This window comes from Natator depressus, chromosome 6, assembly GCF_965152275.1.
Source record: "Natator depressus isolate rNatDep1 chromosome 6, rNatDep2.hap1, whole genome shotgun sequence".
NCBI classification, from domain to species: Eukaryota; Metazoa; Chordata; order Testudines; family Cheloniidae; genus Natator; species Natator depressus.
In genome coordinates this window covers 19,745,655-19,766,222 of record NC_134239.1, presented here as the reverse complement: position 1 = coordinate 19,766,222, position 20,568 = coordinate 19,745,655, and the positions used below count along the sequence as shown (strand labels likewise).

The 20,568-nt window shown below is 43.5% G+C and overlaps 1 protein-coding gene across 1 annotated transcript in view; it reads right to left on the bottom strand.

Moving 5' to 3' along the window:
• LOC141989953 (SITS-binding protein-like) overlaps window positions 1-20,568 on the bottom strand; it is a 72,663-nt gene that overhangs the window by 34,655 nt on the left and 17,440 nt on the right. Inside the window, exons 6-10 of the mRNA XM_074956895.1 lie at window positions 12,664-12,871; window positions 11,993-12,143; window positions 10,120-10,320; window positions 7,505-7,773; window positions 964-1,100 (exon numbers count right to left, since the gene is read on the bottom strand). Of these exons, the coding sequence (XP_074812996.1) occupies window positions 964-1,100; window positions 7,505-7,773; window positions 10,120-10,320; window positions 11,993-12,143; window positions 12,664-12,871 (966 nt within the window). The remainder of the gene's footprint in view (window positions 1-963; window positions 1,101-7,504; window positions 7,774-10,119; window positions 10,321-11,992; window positions 12,144-12,663; window positions 12,872-20,568) is intronic.

Here is a 20,568-nt window from a genome sequence, read left to right as displayed (position 1 = left end):
GATATGTCTTTTGCCCCCACTGCTTCCCTTGGAAGTCTTTTCCAGAACTTCACTCCTCTGATGGTTAGAAACCTTTGTCTAATTTCAAGTTTAAACTTCCCAATGGCCAGTTTGTATCCATTTGTTCTTGTGTCCACATTGGTACTGAGCTTAAATAATTCCTCTCCCTACCTGGTATTTATCCCTGTGATATATTTATAGAGAGCAATCATATCTCTCCTCAGCCTTCTTTTGGTTAGGCTAAACAAGCCAAGGTCTTTGAGTCTCCTTTCATAAGACAGGTTTCAGAGTAACAGCCGTGTTAGTCTGTATTCGCAAAAAGAAAAGGAGGACTTGTGGCACATAAATTGGTTAGTCTCTAAGGTGCCACAAGTCCTCCTTTTCTTTTTTCATAAGACAGGCTTCATTGAATGCAGTGGGGCTATGCTAACTTACACCAGGTGAGGCTCTGGCTCAATACCTCAAGGAGCTGGTGCACAGTTCCTTGGGCTCCCACTATGCCACATGGCCAGTTCACAGTCTACCCAAGAGACGAAAGTGGATGCAATCTATGCCAGTTGATACAAATTTACATGCAGTCCTCAGGCTCCTGGCATATTTTCAATGAGCTGGACACAGTTAAGGTGCCCTTGGTACAAAGTTAAGGAGTTCTTTGAAATCTAATCCCAAGGAACCTAGAAGCATATGGGTTTCCTATTTAATTTGATAAAAACCTTTCTTTAAATTCCCTGGTTAATTCCTGTTAATAGTAAATCAAATAAACTTGATGTGGCATAGAATAGGATACCAAAAAAACCCCCCTGAGGCTGTGTCTTAATATAGCTTTCTATGGTTTTTAGCAGCTTGCTGATGGAGTTAGCAGACCACATGCATTCTTCCTGCTGTAGCAAGAGGCAATGCTTCGACCTTACAAAATTCATGCAGAATGGTCGGGGATACGAACAGATCACAAAAATATATTACCTACAGCATCCGGAATGAAGAAGTTGTAGCCAAGAAGACTGTAGTGAAGCACAGAAGGTATAATTCCCTTCAAACCAGCATAGCTCCAGTCCGACTGGAGCGGGGTCATTTGAATGAAGAGTGGCAGATGGTTAGATCTAGGAGCAACAAGGGCAGATGAACAGCAAACCAGAAAAACACATGTAATGTTTAGTAAGCCAGGCTGCCTCAACTCTTTCAGAAAGCCTTGCCTGCCTCGCCCTGTGCTGTGACATCTGTCAACTGAGGGTGTGCGCACGCTGGAGCGAGAACGGATAGTCTGAACCCCTAGGTAGAGCTTGGGGTAGTTAGCCCGTCCTGCCACCTGTGCAGCCACAGATACACTGCTGTTTGTGTGTCTACCTAGACTGGAAATTACACCTCCAGTGCTAGTGTAGACATACTCTGAATGCTCATCCCTTCTAGAACAAGACACCTTTTGCCATTTGCTTACATTTTTCAATACCTAGATGACGTCAGTGTATTTTAGCAAGAGTTTATTTGTATGGTGATGTTGGAACAATTAATCTGTCTGGCTTTAGCAAAGCGTTGTCCTCCCCGCTTTTGTCCTGAAATGGCTAGGTTTATTTCTAACTCTGCTCTTTCATTGTGCTGTCCTTGCAAAACTCTTAGTTTCATGTCATGTAAAGCTGGGTAACTTCATGTTCCAGTTAGGAATTCTGTTATTTTTGCGGTTATAATAGACATAGGTTTCACTTCATGAATTTCATATTTATCTACATTATTGTCTGGTTGTATTACTGTGTTTACTGCCCTGCTATTGGTATCAGCTGGGGCAAGACCTTATTCGATTTTTATTTCAAGTATGGACTAATTCTCTCCAACTTCAGCATCACAAATTGGGATCTAGGTTGTGCTGAAGATTAAATCTAAACACATTTCCAAGCAGTCTTCAACCAGTTTATTAATGGCTCTTTTTGGGCGTGGGTACGTACATAACATAAGACAAACACAAACACCAACACCTTCTTTTCAATCTAGAAGTCATTTCCTTCTGCCATGTTTAGGTATCATAAGTCAAATGCAACAGGCTACTCTTCGAGTGCACAAATGTCCAATACAGATAAAAATCAACAACTGGTCTAATAGAAGTTAAATTCATGGTTAGGTGCCTCTCCCTTGCTGTCTGCCAAAATCACCGAAGTCTTTCATTGTGTTCTTTGAGGTCTCTAGCCCAAATCAGAATTTCATCCATTATGACTTTCACCCCTTCGAACTCCTCACAAGTCTTTACACTGTTTGATATGCTCTGGAACACAATTAACAATTAAAGGCACACCTTAAAACACCCAAACAGTGTCTGAAAAGTCACTAACTTAGAACTTGACACAATGAAGGTTCTTCATCTAACACTGAGAATATTTTTGGTACAAAGTGTTTGGCCCCCAATTCTTCAAGTTTTAGTCATATACAGTTCACATTTTCTGACTTTATTTAAACTACATGGATTGATACATATTCTTAATTCATTTGGCTTTCAGTTTACATGTCTAGAGTTAGATCTGTCTGTAAGTTGATCTAAATTTTCAGTAATTACTGTTTTTTCCATACCGTTAAAATTACACTTGTCGGTATCTATAAGCATAAATTTTTTCCCTTCATAATTGGACCACTAGAGTAAATTGACTTGTTTCTCTTAACTGGAATTTTTCTTTCAGATACCCTGAGTCTCTGAGGTCATTTGAGAAGTCTCTCCAAATACAGCCTACACTCTCTGTATGCAATTTTATGGTGTTTTCAGCAAACATATTTTTAACTAATTTCATGGGTAGATAGGTTTTTAGTCTTCAAACAGATGACACCATCTGCATTTAACTGTTTGAAAAGATATTATTTTTTACTGGTTTCTAAAGCAAATTGTAATAGTTATTTGCCTTTATACCAGTATTTTCTGACCTGAATATGAAACAAGCTTTACTTTAATTTTCTGTATCCTTTCCTTACCTACAGTATTAGATATTTAATGGAATAACACTACATTGTACTCCAGTGTCTAGGTTAAAAGGCTACAGTTCTATCATTAATGCTTAGCTGTATTTGTTAGTCTGCAGCAGTAAATTCTCCAGATACTACCAACAAAGAGATCTGAATTGTAGAATTGTTTGCCAAAACAGAGACACTCTTGAGTTTAACTACAGTTTTTGACATAGCCTTGAAAAATTATTTTTTCATTGCTTTCACACCATATTTGACCAAATGCTGGGTAATTCCTTGGCTAATGTTCTTGACCACATCTAATGGAGAGAGATTTTGATTTTGATTTCCTTCATTTCTAGTTTTGTCTCTTTAACATGACGAGACTGGACTACTTGCTTATCTGTGCCAGATCATCAAAAGCCAAAATCTACATTTCACTCATTGGCCCAACAACATGTCTAAAATGTGGGTTAAATCATCTTTTCCACAAGTTTGCCTCACTTGGTCATTTTGTATTCCATATACAAGCCTCTTGGTTATTAAGAGTCACATTATTCCCCAAATTCAAGTTTGAGCTTTAATCACCGAGTTAGTCACTTATAAATTAACTGACTCATATTGCCCTTGACTATGAATTTTTAAAAACTGAATGTCTCTCAGATGTAATATTTTTCTAGGTTTAAGTAATTCTAAAATCACAGACATGTAGGGCTGGAAGGGACTTCACAAGGTCATCTAGTCCTTCCCTCTGTGCTGAGGCAACATTAAGTAGACCTAGTCCATCCCTAACAATGTTTGGCTAACCCATTCTTTAAAACATCCAGTGGCGAAGATTCCACAACTGTTGTGGGTAACCTGTTCCAGTGCTTAGCTATCCTTACAGTTAGAAAGGTTTTCCTAGTATCTGTATACATCATCTATGCCAAATCCTCTTTATGTCTTCTAGTCCCTCCTTCCATGTAAAAGCATCAGACGTTTGCAATACTGCTGATCCTGACATGCAGAGAAACATTATGGCTGGCATTTTAGTTGCTTTCTCTGAGTTCTCCAATAGTACGAGAAAAACATCAAACTGTTTACATGCTAACACCGTTTTCTTGTGAGGAGTCCTTGCAATTCCAATGGGGTCGGAGGAAGTCAGTCCTCCAATTTTACTTTTATGTATCTCCTGACACCACATAGTATTTAGCAAGCACACAGGAGTTAGATTGGCTAGAGAGAAGGTACAACACTTTTATAAACGGCATGAGCATCAGATTCAGACTGCTCCAGCTCCTAGAAACATTTGGACATTTCCAGAACAGTCATTAGCAGTGTCACTACTGCAATAGTGCCATAACACCTATCCTTACAGTACTCAGCAAACCCTTCCTCATGGCTTTCTTATTGCTCTGTGTGCCATTACTCAAGGTCTGACCCAATGCCCATTGAAGCCACCGGGAGCCCTTCCATTGACTTCATTGGGAATTAGGTTGGGCCCTCAATGCACAGTCAGGGGTCACAAGGCTTCTGATAGCATATTGTCTCTGGTATAGGTCCATAAGATAGTTTGGGTGTTGCTTTTCTGGATGTGCAGTCACAGCCAGATCCTGCAGACTTTACTCCAGCAAAACTCTCTGTGAAGTCAACAGGAATTATGTGCAAGCAAGGATTAGGGAAAAACTTCAGGATTTGTGCCTAAATGCTCTTAGGGCTCTGAAGTGGTGACCTTTGATTTTAGTAGAACACCGTTAACTAGGGGGTTCTTAGCCTTTATCACACTGTGACCCAGGCCCAACTGGGTAATTTAGATTACAAGATCTTCAAGGCAGTGATAGTGTCTTTTAGGTATCTAAAGATATGCCATGAATATAAATAGCACCATAAACAATGAGCAACAGTACTACTAATAACAGACTGATTGGTCCACAGGTGCTCCCAAAAATACTTTCTGGTGATGCTTTCTCAGAGGTGACATGGGATTTGATGCAATGGTTTATGGAGCAGTTCTGGTACCTGAGAGCTACTAATCACAAGTGGCTGAGCAAATCTGCATCAACAGATGACCAGCTTGTAGGAACAGCTTGCCACCCTACTGCTTTCATTTCCTAGGTGATACCTGACACTCTTCTGAATCGTCACAGACAGCACCGTCTTTCTGAATCACTGTCAGTCCCACAGCCGACTTAGAAATGTCTTTGAACTAGGCATTCCCAAGGAGAGTTACAGCCTTTTCTTCTTTTAAATGAACCATTTAAAATGATCTTTGTTTCCAATTTCCTGAAAAAGCCTCATAAGAAGCTTGAAAATATTTATTTCCCAAATAATTTGTATCCCTTCACCATCTGGTAAATACAAGAGATCCCAACGTAAAAACAACAAAGCTCTCCACTGACATAGTGCCTTTAATCTCAAAGTGTGTTGCAAACATTAACTGACTAATTAGGCCTGCTGTGTGATATGTAAAGGCTATTTAGAGATCACTGCAGGGCTTAATTCAGTTGCATTCGATGAAGTGAGCTGTAGCTCACAAAAGCTTATGCTCAAATAAATTGGTTAGTCTCTAAGGTGCCACGAGTCCTCCTTTTCTTAATTCATAATGAAAGAGGTGCCAGGGATCAATCAATTATTTACTTTAATAACTTATGTGGCAAGCCCAGAGGTGCCGGGGCTATGAACTGCCAAGCCTAGAGTGCCAGGTCTCAGCCCTGGCAAGCCCTGGCACAAATTAACCACTGATCTCTGTCCCTGCCACTGAAATACACCCACTTCTGGTGTGGAATATGGCAGCTGTGGTAGTGTACAGCAACATTACAGGAGAGAAAGCGAAGAAGACTGTATCCATTTGAAACTACAGGTGATAATTAGGTGGCAAAATAATTGCTCAGACTGGACTTTGGCTAAAACACTGGAGTTAATGTCCCTGCTTTGCAAAAGGTGCTGTGGGAGCTTGGATTGCCATAAGTGGCCAAGACCTTGGATTTGTGTGTCATCCTATAAACATAACACACACTGAAAAACAAAAACAAAAAAACCCCCCAGTCACAGGAAGGGAAAGACAAAGCCCCCTCACACACTCACGCTGCAGGACAAGCCCTCCAGTTGGGTCATTTCAAGAGACTTGCAACTGTATCAGGACAGTCTATCATTCTTTATGGCCATTTAAAATTAACATCATTTATCACTAAGGAAGAGAGAGAGATGGAGCCTCAGCCTGTTTGCTCTCATAATACTAATTGGGCTGGATTTTCTCTTTGGGAAACAATGATTTGTGTCCCTGGATTCTAGAAGCTGCAGCAGAAATTTATTGGCCAGCCCCATTTTGCATATTTCCTCATTTATGTGCCTGCAAAACGGTATGTGTAGATTTGATCACAATTTTCTAGCTGAAACATTTTCCTACCAAAATAAAATAAAATAAAAAGCAGGGAATTAATAAAAAAAAATCCTGAATTTTTCTGTGGGGAAAAAAAGCCATTTTCAATCTTTTTTTTTTTTTGAGTTTTGGAATAAAATAAACATATACATTTAATTCTGCTTTGCACTTTTCAGCAAAGGAACTGAAATCAGCAAGAGCCAAACCAAAGTCTAACGGTCTTTGGCAAGAACCTTTCCAGTAGACTCTGCAGTTTAGTTCTATGAGCCCCCCAACCAGAAGATCAGCAAATTGTAGCTTGCTTGGGTAACGGGTTAATTGACAGGGTAACAAGGCACACGGGGCAGTAGACCCAATCACCCAACCACTTCCTTGTCCCTACTGGGGCTGAATCCATCCCAGCAGTGTGTGCATTTTCTTTCCAGTGACAAGTTTCAGGAGTGGTGCTTTCAGATTGGCAGGGTTAGTACATCCCACAATAATGGTGCGGCTGCAGGCTGGGAGGAGCAAACTGCCATTATGGCCCAGATCCTCAAAGGTATTTGAAATCAATGGTAATTCAGCATCTAGATGTCTTTGAGGATCTGGGCATGGCGACATCTGAGCTGGGAGGTGTGACTCCCAGCTTGGATAGACGTACCGGCGCTAGCTCTGCTTGAGCTAGCGTCTAAAAATAGCAGTGTGTCCCTGGGGACACAGGCAGCTGCTTGGGCTATCTGCCCTGAGTACAATCCCACCTGACCTCCGGGTACATAATGGGGCACCTAGCCCGAGCTGCCACACATGCTGCTGCTATTTTTATTTGCTGATTCGAGTAGCCCCAGCACGGGTATGCCTACGTGAGCTGCAATCAGACCTCCTACAGTACAAATGTGGATGCACTCTCTGCTTGCTTGCATAGCAGAACTGGCAGCTGCCATTAGCTGGTCTGTTTGTTCAGTGGGAGATAAACCAACCACTGCTCTCCTCCACTGAAGCCAATTTCAGATAAGGGGCATGAAGATGAGTTACCCTGTGTGCTTTAAATTGTGCCACATGCAGAGTCTCTCATTTCACAATGCCCACCCAAGTTCCCATGCAGGGTTCAAACAGGGCTCCCGTACAGTTCACCCTCTTCCTTGGCTGTTTGGACCCTAGCCCAGCTATCCTGCTTGCACTGAAATAGGACCAACTGGAGGCTTTTGATGTCTGTTTTCATTTCACCTTTCGAGCGCTTTTCCTGAGACTCACCTTGTGACGGCACTAATTATTGTCGAATTTCCCAGCGTAGCTACCATAAGAGCAAAAATGCCAATGTATTTATCCCCTTCCAGTTCTTTGGGTGGCTGGACTGTCTGTTCCGCAAATGTGTTTCCTTCAGCACCTTCAAAAGTCACATACTGCGCTCCCAGTCTCTGCCACAAGAGGCTCACCCTGTCCATGTACCAGTTTCTTGCAGCATCATTGGTCACATTCAGCCGGACAGAAAACTGCCCTTTCCACTTGGTAAGCAGAGGAGTCTGTGATACAGCAAGGGTATTATGAGGCTGGGTTTGAACCATTATACACTTACTAATTCCAGAGCGTCTACCGTTACACTAGCTAGGATAGAATTGTAAAAGCTCTCAGTCCCCATGCACCAGGACATAAGCTGATCACTAGGTGAGGTCAGGAAGATGTTCTCTCCCATGATATAATATGCCATGTTATTATTTTGCATTATTATTAATGTAGATAGCACTGAGCTTTTATTTTCTTCTGAAGCCAATGGCATAGGGCATTGTTAGAGATAATATTCTGGATGTATACTGGTTGGGCAATCCTTGAAGTGACTTGTGGAAAGCATGACTTGCTGACACACGAGAACTGGCAGCACTGTATTGCTGGTGAAAGGCCTGATCCAGTGCCCACCTGAAGTCATGAGGAGTCTTTCTAACAGGCTTTGGATCAAACCCTAAGTGCCCACGCTTCTCTCCAGGCTATTGACAGCAAGCCTGAAAATTCCTTTAATTGAAAATCAAGCTTACCAGTAAAAAATCCTTTGTAAATTATGACATGTGTGTCAGTGAATAAATATTGAAAAGAGCATCGCGAGGTATTTTTCATTGTGATGGGTGGACCGGCCCCGCACTGCGACTGAGAGAGTTAACCCTTCCCTCCTAGCAGAGGAAGCCATGCCCCTGAGGCTCTGCTGGGCAAGCTCCAACTGGAAGTCAGGTATAAAAGCCTGTAGAACTGTTCAGTCAGGGCTGGTGGCTGAGGAGGAAGGCTCAGTGGAAGTGCCAGCCCAGGAGCCATTACAGCCCTTACCGGGGAGAGCTGAAGAGCCAGGAACCTGGACCAGAGGCTTGCAGCTATCAAAACCCCAGGAAGTGTCTGGTGCTGAGAGCCCTGGAGACCCTGTTACTACAGGGACTATGGTGACTGGAGGACTGGTAGGAAGAGGCCCAGGGAAGGTAAGGGAGTGGTACCTCCCACCACTATGAAGTCAGCATGTTTCAGTCGGATTCCCCGCTGACCCTGTGGCAGATCATTCCACCCCTGACAGGGCCCTGGGTTGGAGTGGTGAAGGTGGGTGGGCCCGGGCTCCCCTACCGGGGGTCACTGCCCCCCCATTTTTGAGATGACTTAATTCCCTAACCCCTTGCTTGCCTCAGAGGATTTAGAGGGACTCTGGCCATTGGGCCATACTACTCTAGGAGTGTACTATATGGACTCTGGCTGCCAGGCTGCACTATCCCACTAGGGGGAGAGAGTTTAGAGGGACTCTGGCCATTGAGACACGCCATACAGACTACCGAAGGGGTAGTAGAACAGACGTAGGTGCAGAAAGGCAGGGTTACTCCTCGCCTCCCCCTAGATCAAAGGGGTGGGTGAGGTACAAAGCCCGCCACATTCATACTTAACTATTTATTTTATTTTGATTTCAGATATCCTTCTGGAAGCTTGAAATCTACTTGCTTACCAAAAAATGATCTGCATTGCTCCGCCATGTAATGGTTCATTATTGTAAGATTTGCCAGGAATACTGAGTTGCATTTGTAATCTACTGTAGGAGAGTGTGGGTCTTTGCCCCCTTCTACTGGCTGGTCCTCGTAAGAGGCCAGTGATTACTACAGCTGCCAGCTTCAGGCCTTAGTCCATGAGCTAAAGTGGAAGAGACTCAAGCTTTTACCACTAATGGCCCAAGAGAGGTTGGCTTTGGCTACAAATACCCTGGTTTTATCATGGTAGGCTTGCAGCTGGGTACTGAGTTATGGGTACTGCCCATTTATTGTAAGGTTGCTTATGAAGACTGGGCTTATGGACTATCTTCTAATTTAGAACTGAAAGGGGGAAAGAGTTATATGGGCTTTTCACAGGAAATGTAGGAAAAGATATAGATAAGACTATCTAATAATTGGCCCCACATTGACCTAACTGTGCCTGGTTTTAAATCCAGTTACAATGCACATTTTAAAACATTTCATAACTTACTCTCTGTAGTAACATACCCCAGTGCCACAAGAGTACTGGTATGAAACTGAGCCTCTAGCAAAAGAGATTTAGCTTTTTAATATAGCACACATATCTGTGTCAGTCAGGAGTTATTTTGGTTAACAGACAACTAAAGTGGGTAATATTTTTTTCAGTGACACATTCTATTAAAAAATCCAAGATATGGCTTTACTTATATTAAATGTTACATGTCTGAGACTGGATCACTAATATTTAAACACCGTCTAGTGTAGTGTGCCGCATTGATTATCTATTACTGCGGAAAGAGTGTTTAACCCGCCAAGTGTTTCTTATACCTGTTGGCTTCTTCTGAGTTCAGACTCTCTAGATTTAAGTGATTGGATCAGAAAAGCAATATAGGCTTGTACCGGGTGGCTGTCGAATTTTGATTGGAGGCTCAGCCAGTAATTTTCTTTGCCCTCTTGCAGAGACATCAGAAACAGCTGGGAGTTAATGCTTGTGTACGGGGACAGAGTTATAGAAAACTTCAGAGGTTTAATTAATGAGGGGTCCCTGGTGTGTCTCAGAGCATGCATCTTCCTGCTAGCCATGGGCAAGTGCATATGGTCCTGGAGGGAAGGAAGAGCAGAGTGCACTATTAGTCAATACTTTGAACACAGGTCATCAAGGTAACTTGAAACTGATGGCCAGAGAATGCAAGGCTTGGCAAGTCAGACTAGTTAACAGCACAGTCTTTATGAGTAGCAGTATCACAGTATCATGTAGATGCTCCAACTGAGATTGGGGGTCCCATTGTGCTGAGGGCTGCACATACACTGAATGAGAGAGAAGCTCTGCTCTGAAGAGTTTACAATCAATATAGACAAGATAGAAAGACTAAGGGACTGATTTTACAGTTGGGGAACTGAAGTAAAGACAGATTAAGGGGCAGATTTTCAAAAGAGCTCAGCTTTCATTTAAACCACTTAACTCATTGAGAACTCCTGGGAGCTGAGCAATTTTGACAATCCAGCCACTTGATTCAGGTACCTAAAATGGGAGCTGAACTCTTGAAAATCTGGCCCAAGGTCACACAGGGAGTCTATGGCAGAGCTGAGAACTGAACCCAACTCTCCCGAGTCCCAGTTCAGTACCTGAACCACAAGAAATTCCTCTCAAATTAAATAGCCTTCATCATCCCTTAAAAAAAATAACCACAACCCACAAACAATTCAGGAGCACACTAAAGGTAAGCCTACACTGCAATCGAAGGTGTGATTATAGTTTGGATAGACATCCCCACATATATACCAGCCTTTATACTAGCTTAGCACAGCTAAGTGAAGATGTGGCAGTGCGGGTAAGTACGTGTAAGTACGTGTGTTCCTAGCCTGCACTGCCGCATTGTCACTGCTATTTTTAGGCATGTTAGCTAGATGAAAGCTAGCTCAGGGATGCTCTCCCGAATGCAGATCACACCTCTGACTGCAGTGTAGATGTACCCTAAGTGCAAAACAACTTGTATTATTCTTAAGATTAGATTTAGAAAAGTACATACCCCCTCTTTAATGATGTGCTTATAATTACCTTACATGCAAATTACTAGAGCTAGTCCAAAAATGGTCATTTTTGAGAATTTTTGAAAACTTCAAAAAAATTTCATTTTTCAGGTTTCAGAAAGGATAATTTTTTTGTTTGTTCAAAAAATTATTTTATTTTTTTTTTTGCAAAAATTTTATCCCATTCACCCCCATCTTCTCTCTCATTTTTCCATTTGGCCACTGAAAAAGGGGGTGGCAGGGAGAGGAGAAAAAAATAAGCCAAAAGCTGAAAGTTTTTAGTTTTCATTTTTTTTCCTAGAGAAAATTTAGAAAAACCATGAGGTTTTTTGTTTTTGAACAAAGTCGATTTTCCAATGAGAAAAATTATTTGAAAACTTTTATCCAGCCCTACTGTTTGCCATAGAGATGAAGGGGTACAGCCTCAGATAACATCCAAACCATCTCCGATACTCTCCCATTCCCCTCCACACAACCTTTTCAAAGGTTCAAATATTCCATTACATTCTCCCACCGACCAAACCATGCACTGGTCACCACTTCTTACCTTTGGGGGTGGGACCTCTTGGAAGAGGTAGCCCTCTCTGCCATATCTCCTAAAGTAGATCTCTGGGGGCATAGGGTTTCTACATCAAAAAATGGCCCATTCCCTGCTCTAGAGTAGCAGAACCCCATCGCCCCTTTTTCTGGGCTTTCCTAAGCAGTCCCTCAGTTTGCCCTCACCCAGCATAAATGCACATACCGCATTGGAAAGTAACATTGTGGAATGTTCATTGAGAGCAATTAGCCCCTCCCCGAGATGATGTCTTTTCAATCTGTTGAAGAAAGACCTTAATCCTCGCTCCATTTTGGCAGCAGAATCTGCTGCTTTGTAATGCCTCCAGATTGGCAACCTGCATCAGGATAATTAAAAAAAAAAAAAGGCTTGCTTGATCTTACCAGATATTTATTATGTCTAGCCTCCCACAGCTGGGCAGAAGATACATGACACAAGGTCTCTGAAGACAGTGTGTGTACAGGGGGTGTGGAAGAGAGTAAAAGGAGGAAATGGTTGGAGAATACAACCCCCTTCCCACCAAACAGTATATGATCTAGATCCACTTGGAGCATTACTTTAGATATTGATTGCAGAAGAAATGGGAATGTTCCTCCCCAGTGAACTAGGCTTTTGGATCTTTGCTTTTGAACCAATCAATTAATGGAGCTACTACTGAACACCAGTAGAAAGGGAAATGTTTTCATTAAATTTCTTGTTTTACATTCACTGGGAGACTGCATGACTCAGGGCACTGGGTACAGAGCTTTTCACTCTGGATTGCTGGTGGAAATCCATCCCAGTTCAATAGGGACCAAGGGTTGCTGCCACTGGATAGTTGTTTTGTGCCTTCTGGAATGGGAAGATTTTTCTCTTACCCTAATATGTCAGTGTTTGGCAGCCTCCTCTCCTGCTCTGAGAGCTGACTCCCCACTTCCTGGTGGGCAGAGGTGATGTTTTGACTGATGCACACCATGTACTGTAGGGGGAACATGGATATGCTGGAAGGGCTCTCCAGACAGAAGTGCCTGTTGCTCTCCACTGAGAGGGAGATGGGGACATCTGGTGCAACTGTCACTGTCACCCCTTTAGAGACAACAAGAGGCAGCATTAAAGTCAGGGAACATCCCCATTTCAGATGCCCCCCCTTTCCTCCTCCCTCCTGCCACCCAAATGCCTCTCTTCTCCCTCCATGAACCCTCAGTTTGCTTCTAAAAATATTCAGGAATCCCTAAGACTTGCCTCATATTTCCTCCTCTTTCTGTCTGTGGTTGTACAAAAGGACATCTGAAAGAAATCACGGGCTAAAGGGGAACTCTCTGAACTATCCACAGGCTGGAATTTGGTCACTGTGGTGGGACTGGACCATGCCATCTATATCCAGGGTGTACTGCACCCCAGATTTGCTCACCACTCCGAAGCAGTTGGGTGGTGGAATAAAGTAGTATAGTCAGCTGAGACCAAGGTCATGCAGAGGGTTGTGTGCCTTTTGGGTCACCAGCCATCTCAAGAAGACTTTGTGGCTTAGGCTGAATAGAATGAGAACAAGAAGACTGACCTGCCCAGCCAGACCCTGAAATTAATCACTTCCAGAAGAAGGGGAGTCATAACATCATCTTCCTAACCTTGATTAGTTTTTCCTGTATCCGAAGACGCCCCTTAGTGAAGTGCTGAGTGCCAGCAATCACTGTCTGGTCCACAACTGCAGTTACAGGTCCCTACACCACACAAGTTAGAGAGTTGATGAGTTCAAACCTGTTTTTCACTTTAAATATTTTATTTTTCCTTTTTGGGAGACATCTCTACTTTTTACCATTTTAGGGTGTGCATGCGTGGTTGGATGCTTATAGGTGTAGTAGATCCTGTTAAAGACACAGAGGGAGGAACCAGAGAATATTCCCTAAACTTTGCCTTAAAATAATACAATGTGTTTGTTACTTGTTCTCAGAAAGTCTTCATAGAAACAAAACTGTCATTGTTCAGTGAAAAAGTTGGTAAAACTTTCTTTTATTAAAGTATCTTGGTAAAGTTTATATTTGAGGGGAGAAGAGGAAACAGATTAGCTCAGAGGTGGTGTTAGCCCAGTGGAGACCTGTAAAGGAGCAGACTCACCCCTGCGGCACCTCCTACTGGCTGTTGGGAATTAACACTTTTCCAGCCTGGAGTGCCCTCTGCAGGCCGGTGATCCACCCAGCTCTGGCCCCTGTGTCCCTCACAGACCCCGGTGTCCCTTTCTCTGGGGTTCTTCCCCCTGGCAGTACCAGCACACTCTGCCTCTCCCCTTCCCAGGGAACCCCCAACCCACTATCCCCATCTTGCCTCAGTCTGGGCTACTACCAGTCATTACCAAGCCCCCACTCCCTGGGGCAGACTGCAGTGTAAAGGCCACTCATCATAGGCAAGGGGGTTTGGACCTGTTACCTTCCTCTGCCTCCCAGTACCTCTTGGGCCAGGCCCCACAGCCTGGGGAGTTGCCAGCCTGGAGTGCCCCCACTCAGCCTGTGTCTTCCCCAGCATGGCACTACTCTCAGTACCCAGGCCGGCCGGCCCTACTCTCTCCCAGCCTAGAGAGAGACTCCTTGGGCCCTTTTTACACAGGCCAGCTGAGGCCTGATTGGGGCATGGCCCCGCTGCGGCTGCTTCCCCAATCAGCCTTCCCCAGCCACAGCCCTCTCCAGGGCTGCTTTAACCCCTTCTATTTTAGGAGCAAGGTAGCCACCCTCCTACAGGACCCTAAACAGAAATATTTTGGGAGGCTCGCCACACAACACATAATATAAAGCAAATAGGAGCCTCCTTGAGCTGCTCGGGGCCCTAAGCAATTGCTCAGTCTGTTTATGCCTAGCGCCGGCTCTGGGTTATCCTCTGTACCTAACAGTGTATGCAAGAAGGAAAGCTTTAATTGACTTTTGAGACAGCAGCACAGATGTAAACAAATTTGGTTTCTATACTAAAATATCCACCCAGCTAAAGATTGGTGTCATTCCTGAGAGTAAAAGTTCTGACTGGTTTGTAATTAAGCAAACAGTTATCTCCTTGAACTTCTGCTTTAGGATTAAGAACTGATTATTTGCTGTGTTAATCTGATTTGACTAAACTGATTTCATGCCAGTATTGCTGCTAATTAGTTCAGTTGACCTTAATTTGATAATGGAGTTGATTAACGCTGAGTTTGATAGAAACTGTTGTAGTTTAGCCTTATTGATATGATCTTTTTGATTATTTATTATTTTTAATAACATAGACAGAGCCATTTTCCCCCTAAGTAAGTAATCTGGGCCCAAAACATAGAGAGCCTTTGGAGGGCATGAGCTGATCTACCTTGGAGCCCAGGTATTCCTCCCTAAATTAATGCTTTGGTTCTCACAACTGGGAATAGAAACCATGTCTCCTGAGACCCAGTTTGATGCCTTCTCCATTGGCCCACATTGCCTCTCCTCAAGTGAAGCTAAACTTCCACCTTCAGCGTTCTGATACCGCCCTTGTATTCATGGGGGTGGGGGCTCTACATTAAAAGTTTTCATTAACCATTTTTTAAATTTCACAAAAACATTTCTGTTCATATTGGCTTTAGCAAGATCCTTCTTGTTTCCAAAAAAAAAAAAAAAAAAAAAAAACCCATAAGGAAAAAAACACACTAAATTTTCACCCTAAATTATTTGATTTCTTGACAGGGCTGGAGAGTGAACAAAAATCTGGATGACACAGCAGGGCCATTAGTAAAAGGTGAAAGAAATGTAAGGAATTTGAAGAACAGCAGAATTCAAAGGCCTCCAACTGAGATCAGAGCCTCATTGTGCTAGGTGTATATGTCCAGAATAACACATTATCTGTTTCTTCTTTCCAGGGAAGAGACCAAGTGTGGGGGGGAAAAGGAAGCACTACTGTCTCCCATTTTACAGCTGGGGCAGTGATGCACAGGGAGATTAAGTGACATGCCTAAGATCAGACAAGGAGCCTGTGGTAGGGCCAGGATCTGACCCCAGATCTCCTGAGTCTTGGTACCTTAACCGTCAGACCACACTTCCTTTCCAACCTAGCTAGAATAACTACAGTAAAACTCAGAATCTGACTGAACCACCATCCCCAAAAAGAATCTGCATTGGAGCAGAGCTTTCCTTGTTGGGGGAGGAGAAGATACATTTATATTATATAAAGTTGTATATCAGGCTTTTGAACTCTTGTCTGAGCAGTGAATTATCTATAAACTTCCTAGGCAAGCAATTTCTTTTGTCCTCATTCTATTCAGCCTAAGCCACAAAGACACAAACCAAAAAAGTCATTGTTACACATTGGATTTCACTAAAACATTCCACTGCTCAGTTGCTGGGACCCGTAAATCCATTTCCCATGACAGATTTTATATTTCATGCATGAAAGTTTAGTTTACAAATCCAACATGACCCTCTCAGTCTTTGAAGCCTGTAACTCAAAGCTCTCAATACACAAGCTCTGATTGGGTTTTCTACATCTAGGTCTTGATCCTGCTTCTGTTGAAGCCAATGGCAAAAGGAACATTGAGTTCAGTGGTCCTGGATCAGGCCTCTAGTTTCTGCATGAGATTTTGACTTCTAATCAGCTCCATAAATGTTTGTGCAAATACACATGCTGTCTGACTGGTATGGACATCCTGCCATAATGCTGCCAAGAGAAAAGCCCTTCGTTGCCTCATTTAGCATTCTGAGGGTACTTCTGTTAAACAAGCAGAAGGCTGTGGATGTGTAAAAACCATCACACAAACTCTCACGGGTCTCAAATCATGATATACATTTCACACCCTTCTATTTGCAATATTACTAACCCAGAAGGTTCCAAAAAATCAGGAGTCCAGGCTCCCTAAAATCACGCGATTGGCTTAAAAATCATGACCTTACAAACAAATTGTGCGTGTGTGTGTGTGTGTGTGTGGGGGGGGGGGTTTCTGCCTTTTCATTTTGGAGCATTTAGGTTGCCCTCTAGTTATGTTTCAAGTTTTCTCTGCAAACACGAGGGCTAGACACGTTTTTTTTAAATGAAAGCTGAGATTCTCATATAATCACCTGATTCCAGGAGTTGGGGCTTCAAGAAAAGTACCAGATACCATGAGACTCAGATAAAACAGAACTGGCAGCAGAGTCATACATTATATTAGATTCTGACTTTGACTATGTGTCTGCACAGATGAGCAGGAGCCAGGAGGTAACAGGAACTACCCCATACACTGCTAGGCTGGCTACCTAGGCCTTGGGATTGGGTGCTGTGATGCATGGCGAGAAAGGGTTAAACATCCTGCAAAATAATTAACCCAGGGAAGATGTGGGGAGATAATGTTTGTGAAAAGAACATCCTATGTTGTAAATGAATTGTAAACCTGGGATATCTCAGTATTCATCTCTCTTTAAAATGTGCTGTGAATGGTAGAGGAACAAGCAAATAGCCTTATGTTAATTCCTATAGCTAAGTACCAGTGATGGAGGGAGGGATAGCTCAGTGGCTTGAGCATTTGCCTGCCTAAACCCAGGGTTGTGAGTTCAATCCTTGAGGGGCCCATTTAGGGATCTGGGATAAAAATTGGGAATTGGTCCTGCTTTGAGCAGGGGGGTTGGACTAGATGACCTCCTGAGGTCCCTTCCAACCCTGGATATTCTATGGACCCCCTTCAAAGTCATCATAATTACCTTTTGTTCCCTGAGGAATTCCAACTTGTCAAAAGACATGAAATTGTATAAAAGATCCTTGGGTCCTGATTCTGTCATCTCAGATCTGCTTAGACTTAATCAGGGGAACTTTGAGTCACAAGACTGAGGTCCCAGTTATGCTGGAATGCCCTGAATATGAGATTTGGACATTGGACTATAACCTATGAACTGAAGTCTGAAGGAACTCTTTGCATCTACAAAGCTCACCGTCTCTGTGAATCTGAACCTCAACGAATTGAACTCATGTCTTTATGTATATTGATCTTTTAACCATACTCCCTCTATTTTTGTTTTTAATATATTTTAGTTTAGTTAATAAGAATTGGCTGTAGCGTGTATTAGGGTAAGATCTGAAACATTCATTAACCTAGGAGGTAATGTGTCGAGTCCTTTAGGATTGGTAGAACCTGTTCTTTTATATAATAAAATAAGAGTTACAGAAACTTTCATCATATTTGATGTTGGTACCCGGATGGAGGCCTGAGGCTGGATCACTTTAAGGCAGGGGTCTCAAACACGTGGCCTGCGGGCCACATGCAGCCTGCGGAGTTATTTCCTGCGGCCCGCCATAGGCACCGACTCCACCGGCAGCCAAGCTCCACTCCTTCTCCCCGCCTGAGCGCGCCACGTCCCCGCTCCTCCTCCTACTTCCCAGCACTTCCTGCTGCCAAACAGCTGTTTGGCAGTGCTTAGGACTTTCCGTGAGGTAGGGGGAAGGAGCAGGGACACGGTGCGCTCAGGGGAGGAGGTGGAGAAGAGGCGGGGCCGGGGCGGGGATTTGGGGAAGGGGTTGGAATAGGGGCAGAGAGGGGGAAGAGTTGGGGCAGGGACTTTGGGGAAGGGGTTGGAATGGGGGCGGGGAAGGGGTGGGAAGAGGCCGGTCAGGGGTGGGGACTCATGGACTAGATGAGCAGTTTGAGGTATGAAGTTCAGCATGTATGATTCTTTGCTGTGAGTAGTTGGGAAGAATGTTAAAAGTGGCAATGTATTTTGTATGAATAGTTACTTTAAAAAGCTGCTGCCATTACAGCTATGTTGATAGACTGTTAGTGTAGATCATTATCAGTGTTACTGACCGCGTAAGGAATAGTTACACATGTTTATATTTTATTAATACCCTTCTTTGCATTACAGTTTAAGAAGTTAATACATTGACTTTTGATAGCATACTATATTACTCTTCCTTTTTTTCATTTTTGACTATACTTTTGTATCGTTGATGAGGCCCTCAAGCCAATGTACTAGTCCTCATATGGCCCTCATGGTGATCTGAGTTTGAGATCCCTGCTTTAAGGGAACTGTGTTTGGACTTCTGAGTAACGAGTAAAGTCATAAAGAAGCTGTTTGTGCTGGTTTGGTGAATCTAAGTATTGGAATATCCACCAGTTTTGGGGGGATTGTCAGCCCCATTCTTTGCAGTTCACCCTAACTGAGTGACCGCAGCTGGCTCCTCACTTAGGACCCTGGTCACAGGTGTATAGGAGTAAACACTGCTATTTGTCTACTTCCTTCCTTCCTGAAGCAGTTGGGTGGGGAGTGGGTGGAGCCTTGGCTTTACTTTCTCTCCAGCTTGATGGCCAGTGTAGATGAGCCAGCATGTAGAATTGGGCAGAGGTAGTTTGCTGATACTGTTAGCCAGCACTGTGTGGCTACCTACCTTCTAGGAGCAGAAAGGGAATTGTGACCCAAGTCACAAGGTAGATGTAACATACACAGGAGGCTCTTGCTCATGATTGTGCCTAAAGACACAATCCAGCCCTTTGACTTTATAAGTCTCTTCATTCCTGAATTTTAAAAAATGCAATAGATTTGAGACTTGGGGACTGTCGGAGGAGTTTGTGGAAGCCGGGGAGGTTAATAAAGGAGGGCTAGATGACTAGTATCACAGCCTCAGGGAGAGAAAGGAAGTGTCATGGGCTATACTTGGACACTGGAATAATGAGGGAAGGAATAGGCAGGCAGAGGAGTAAGAGCAGAAGGATCTGATTGGCCGGGGGACCAAGAATGGTTGCAAGCCAGCCAGAAGGGCTGCATGTAACTGCAGCTGCGCCAGGCACTCCAGGTCTAGTCCTCAAATGACACTTCCAACTGCATGTAGCTTGTCAGCTGGCAGAGACAGACATGGAGGAGTTGGTACCTGTGCAAAGGTACCAACTCAGGCAGCTCGCCCATTGCACCACCTTTCCCTCCCCAGTCACACTGCTATTTTTAGTGTGCTGGCTTAATCATAACTAGTGCATGTGTATCTACTTGAGCTGGAAATTACACCTTCAGCTGCAGTGTAGATGTACCCTGTCATCAGAATGGCAGCACCTCTACACCTGCTCTACACAGATGTAACTGTCTACCCAAGGTGTGGGGCAGTGGAGACTCAGCCCTGCAGGGAGCATGTTTAAGGAATTGTGCTCATGACTGAGTTTCCATGCACACCCCCTGAGCCACCATTTAATCTGTTCTGCTAGCACTCGGCATGAATGGAAGGAGAAGAATTTCCACAATGGATTCTGCAGCCAAAGTAGCAGCTGAAATAGTTATCTGTGACTTTCAGTAACCGATGCCACTAAAGACCTAAACACACATGCCATGTGCCCGGCAATGATACATAGTGCGAGCTGCCAAGGGCTTTTCCAGTACTGTATCTCTGGGTTGCCCTCAGTGAATGATATTGTCAGATCAGCATGCATTGCAAAGAATAAATAGAAGATTTCTCTGCCAGGGCAGATCACTGGCCCATGTAGTCCAATATCTGGCTTTTGGCATTGCCAGTACCTGACGCTTCAGAGGAAGGGGTAAACACGTAACCAGGTGTGCAGTGTTGTATTTTGGAACTGGGATCTTGCAGATCATCTTTTACCCTGAGGCATGAGATCTGATTATCCTTTATTCTCTGAATGTACATAACTACTAGAGATATCAGTGTCATAAAATTATCCAGTTCTTTTCAAAATCCAGTCACAGGGACCTCTTGCAGCAGTGAATGTTTCAAATTAACAGTGTGAAGAGAAAAGATAGGGCATGCAATTTGGCTAATTTGTTAATGCTCATAGACACCAATGGATCAATGGAGGGGCACATGTAGATGGCACTTCCACCTTTGGGTCACAA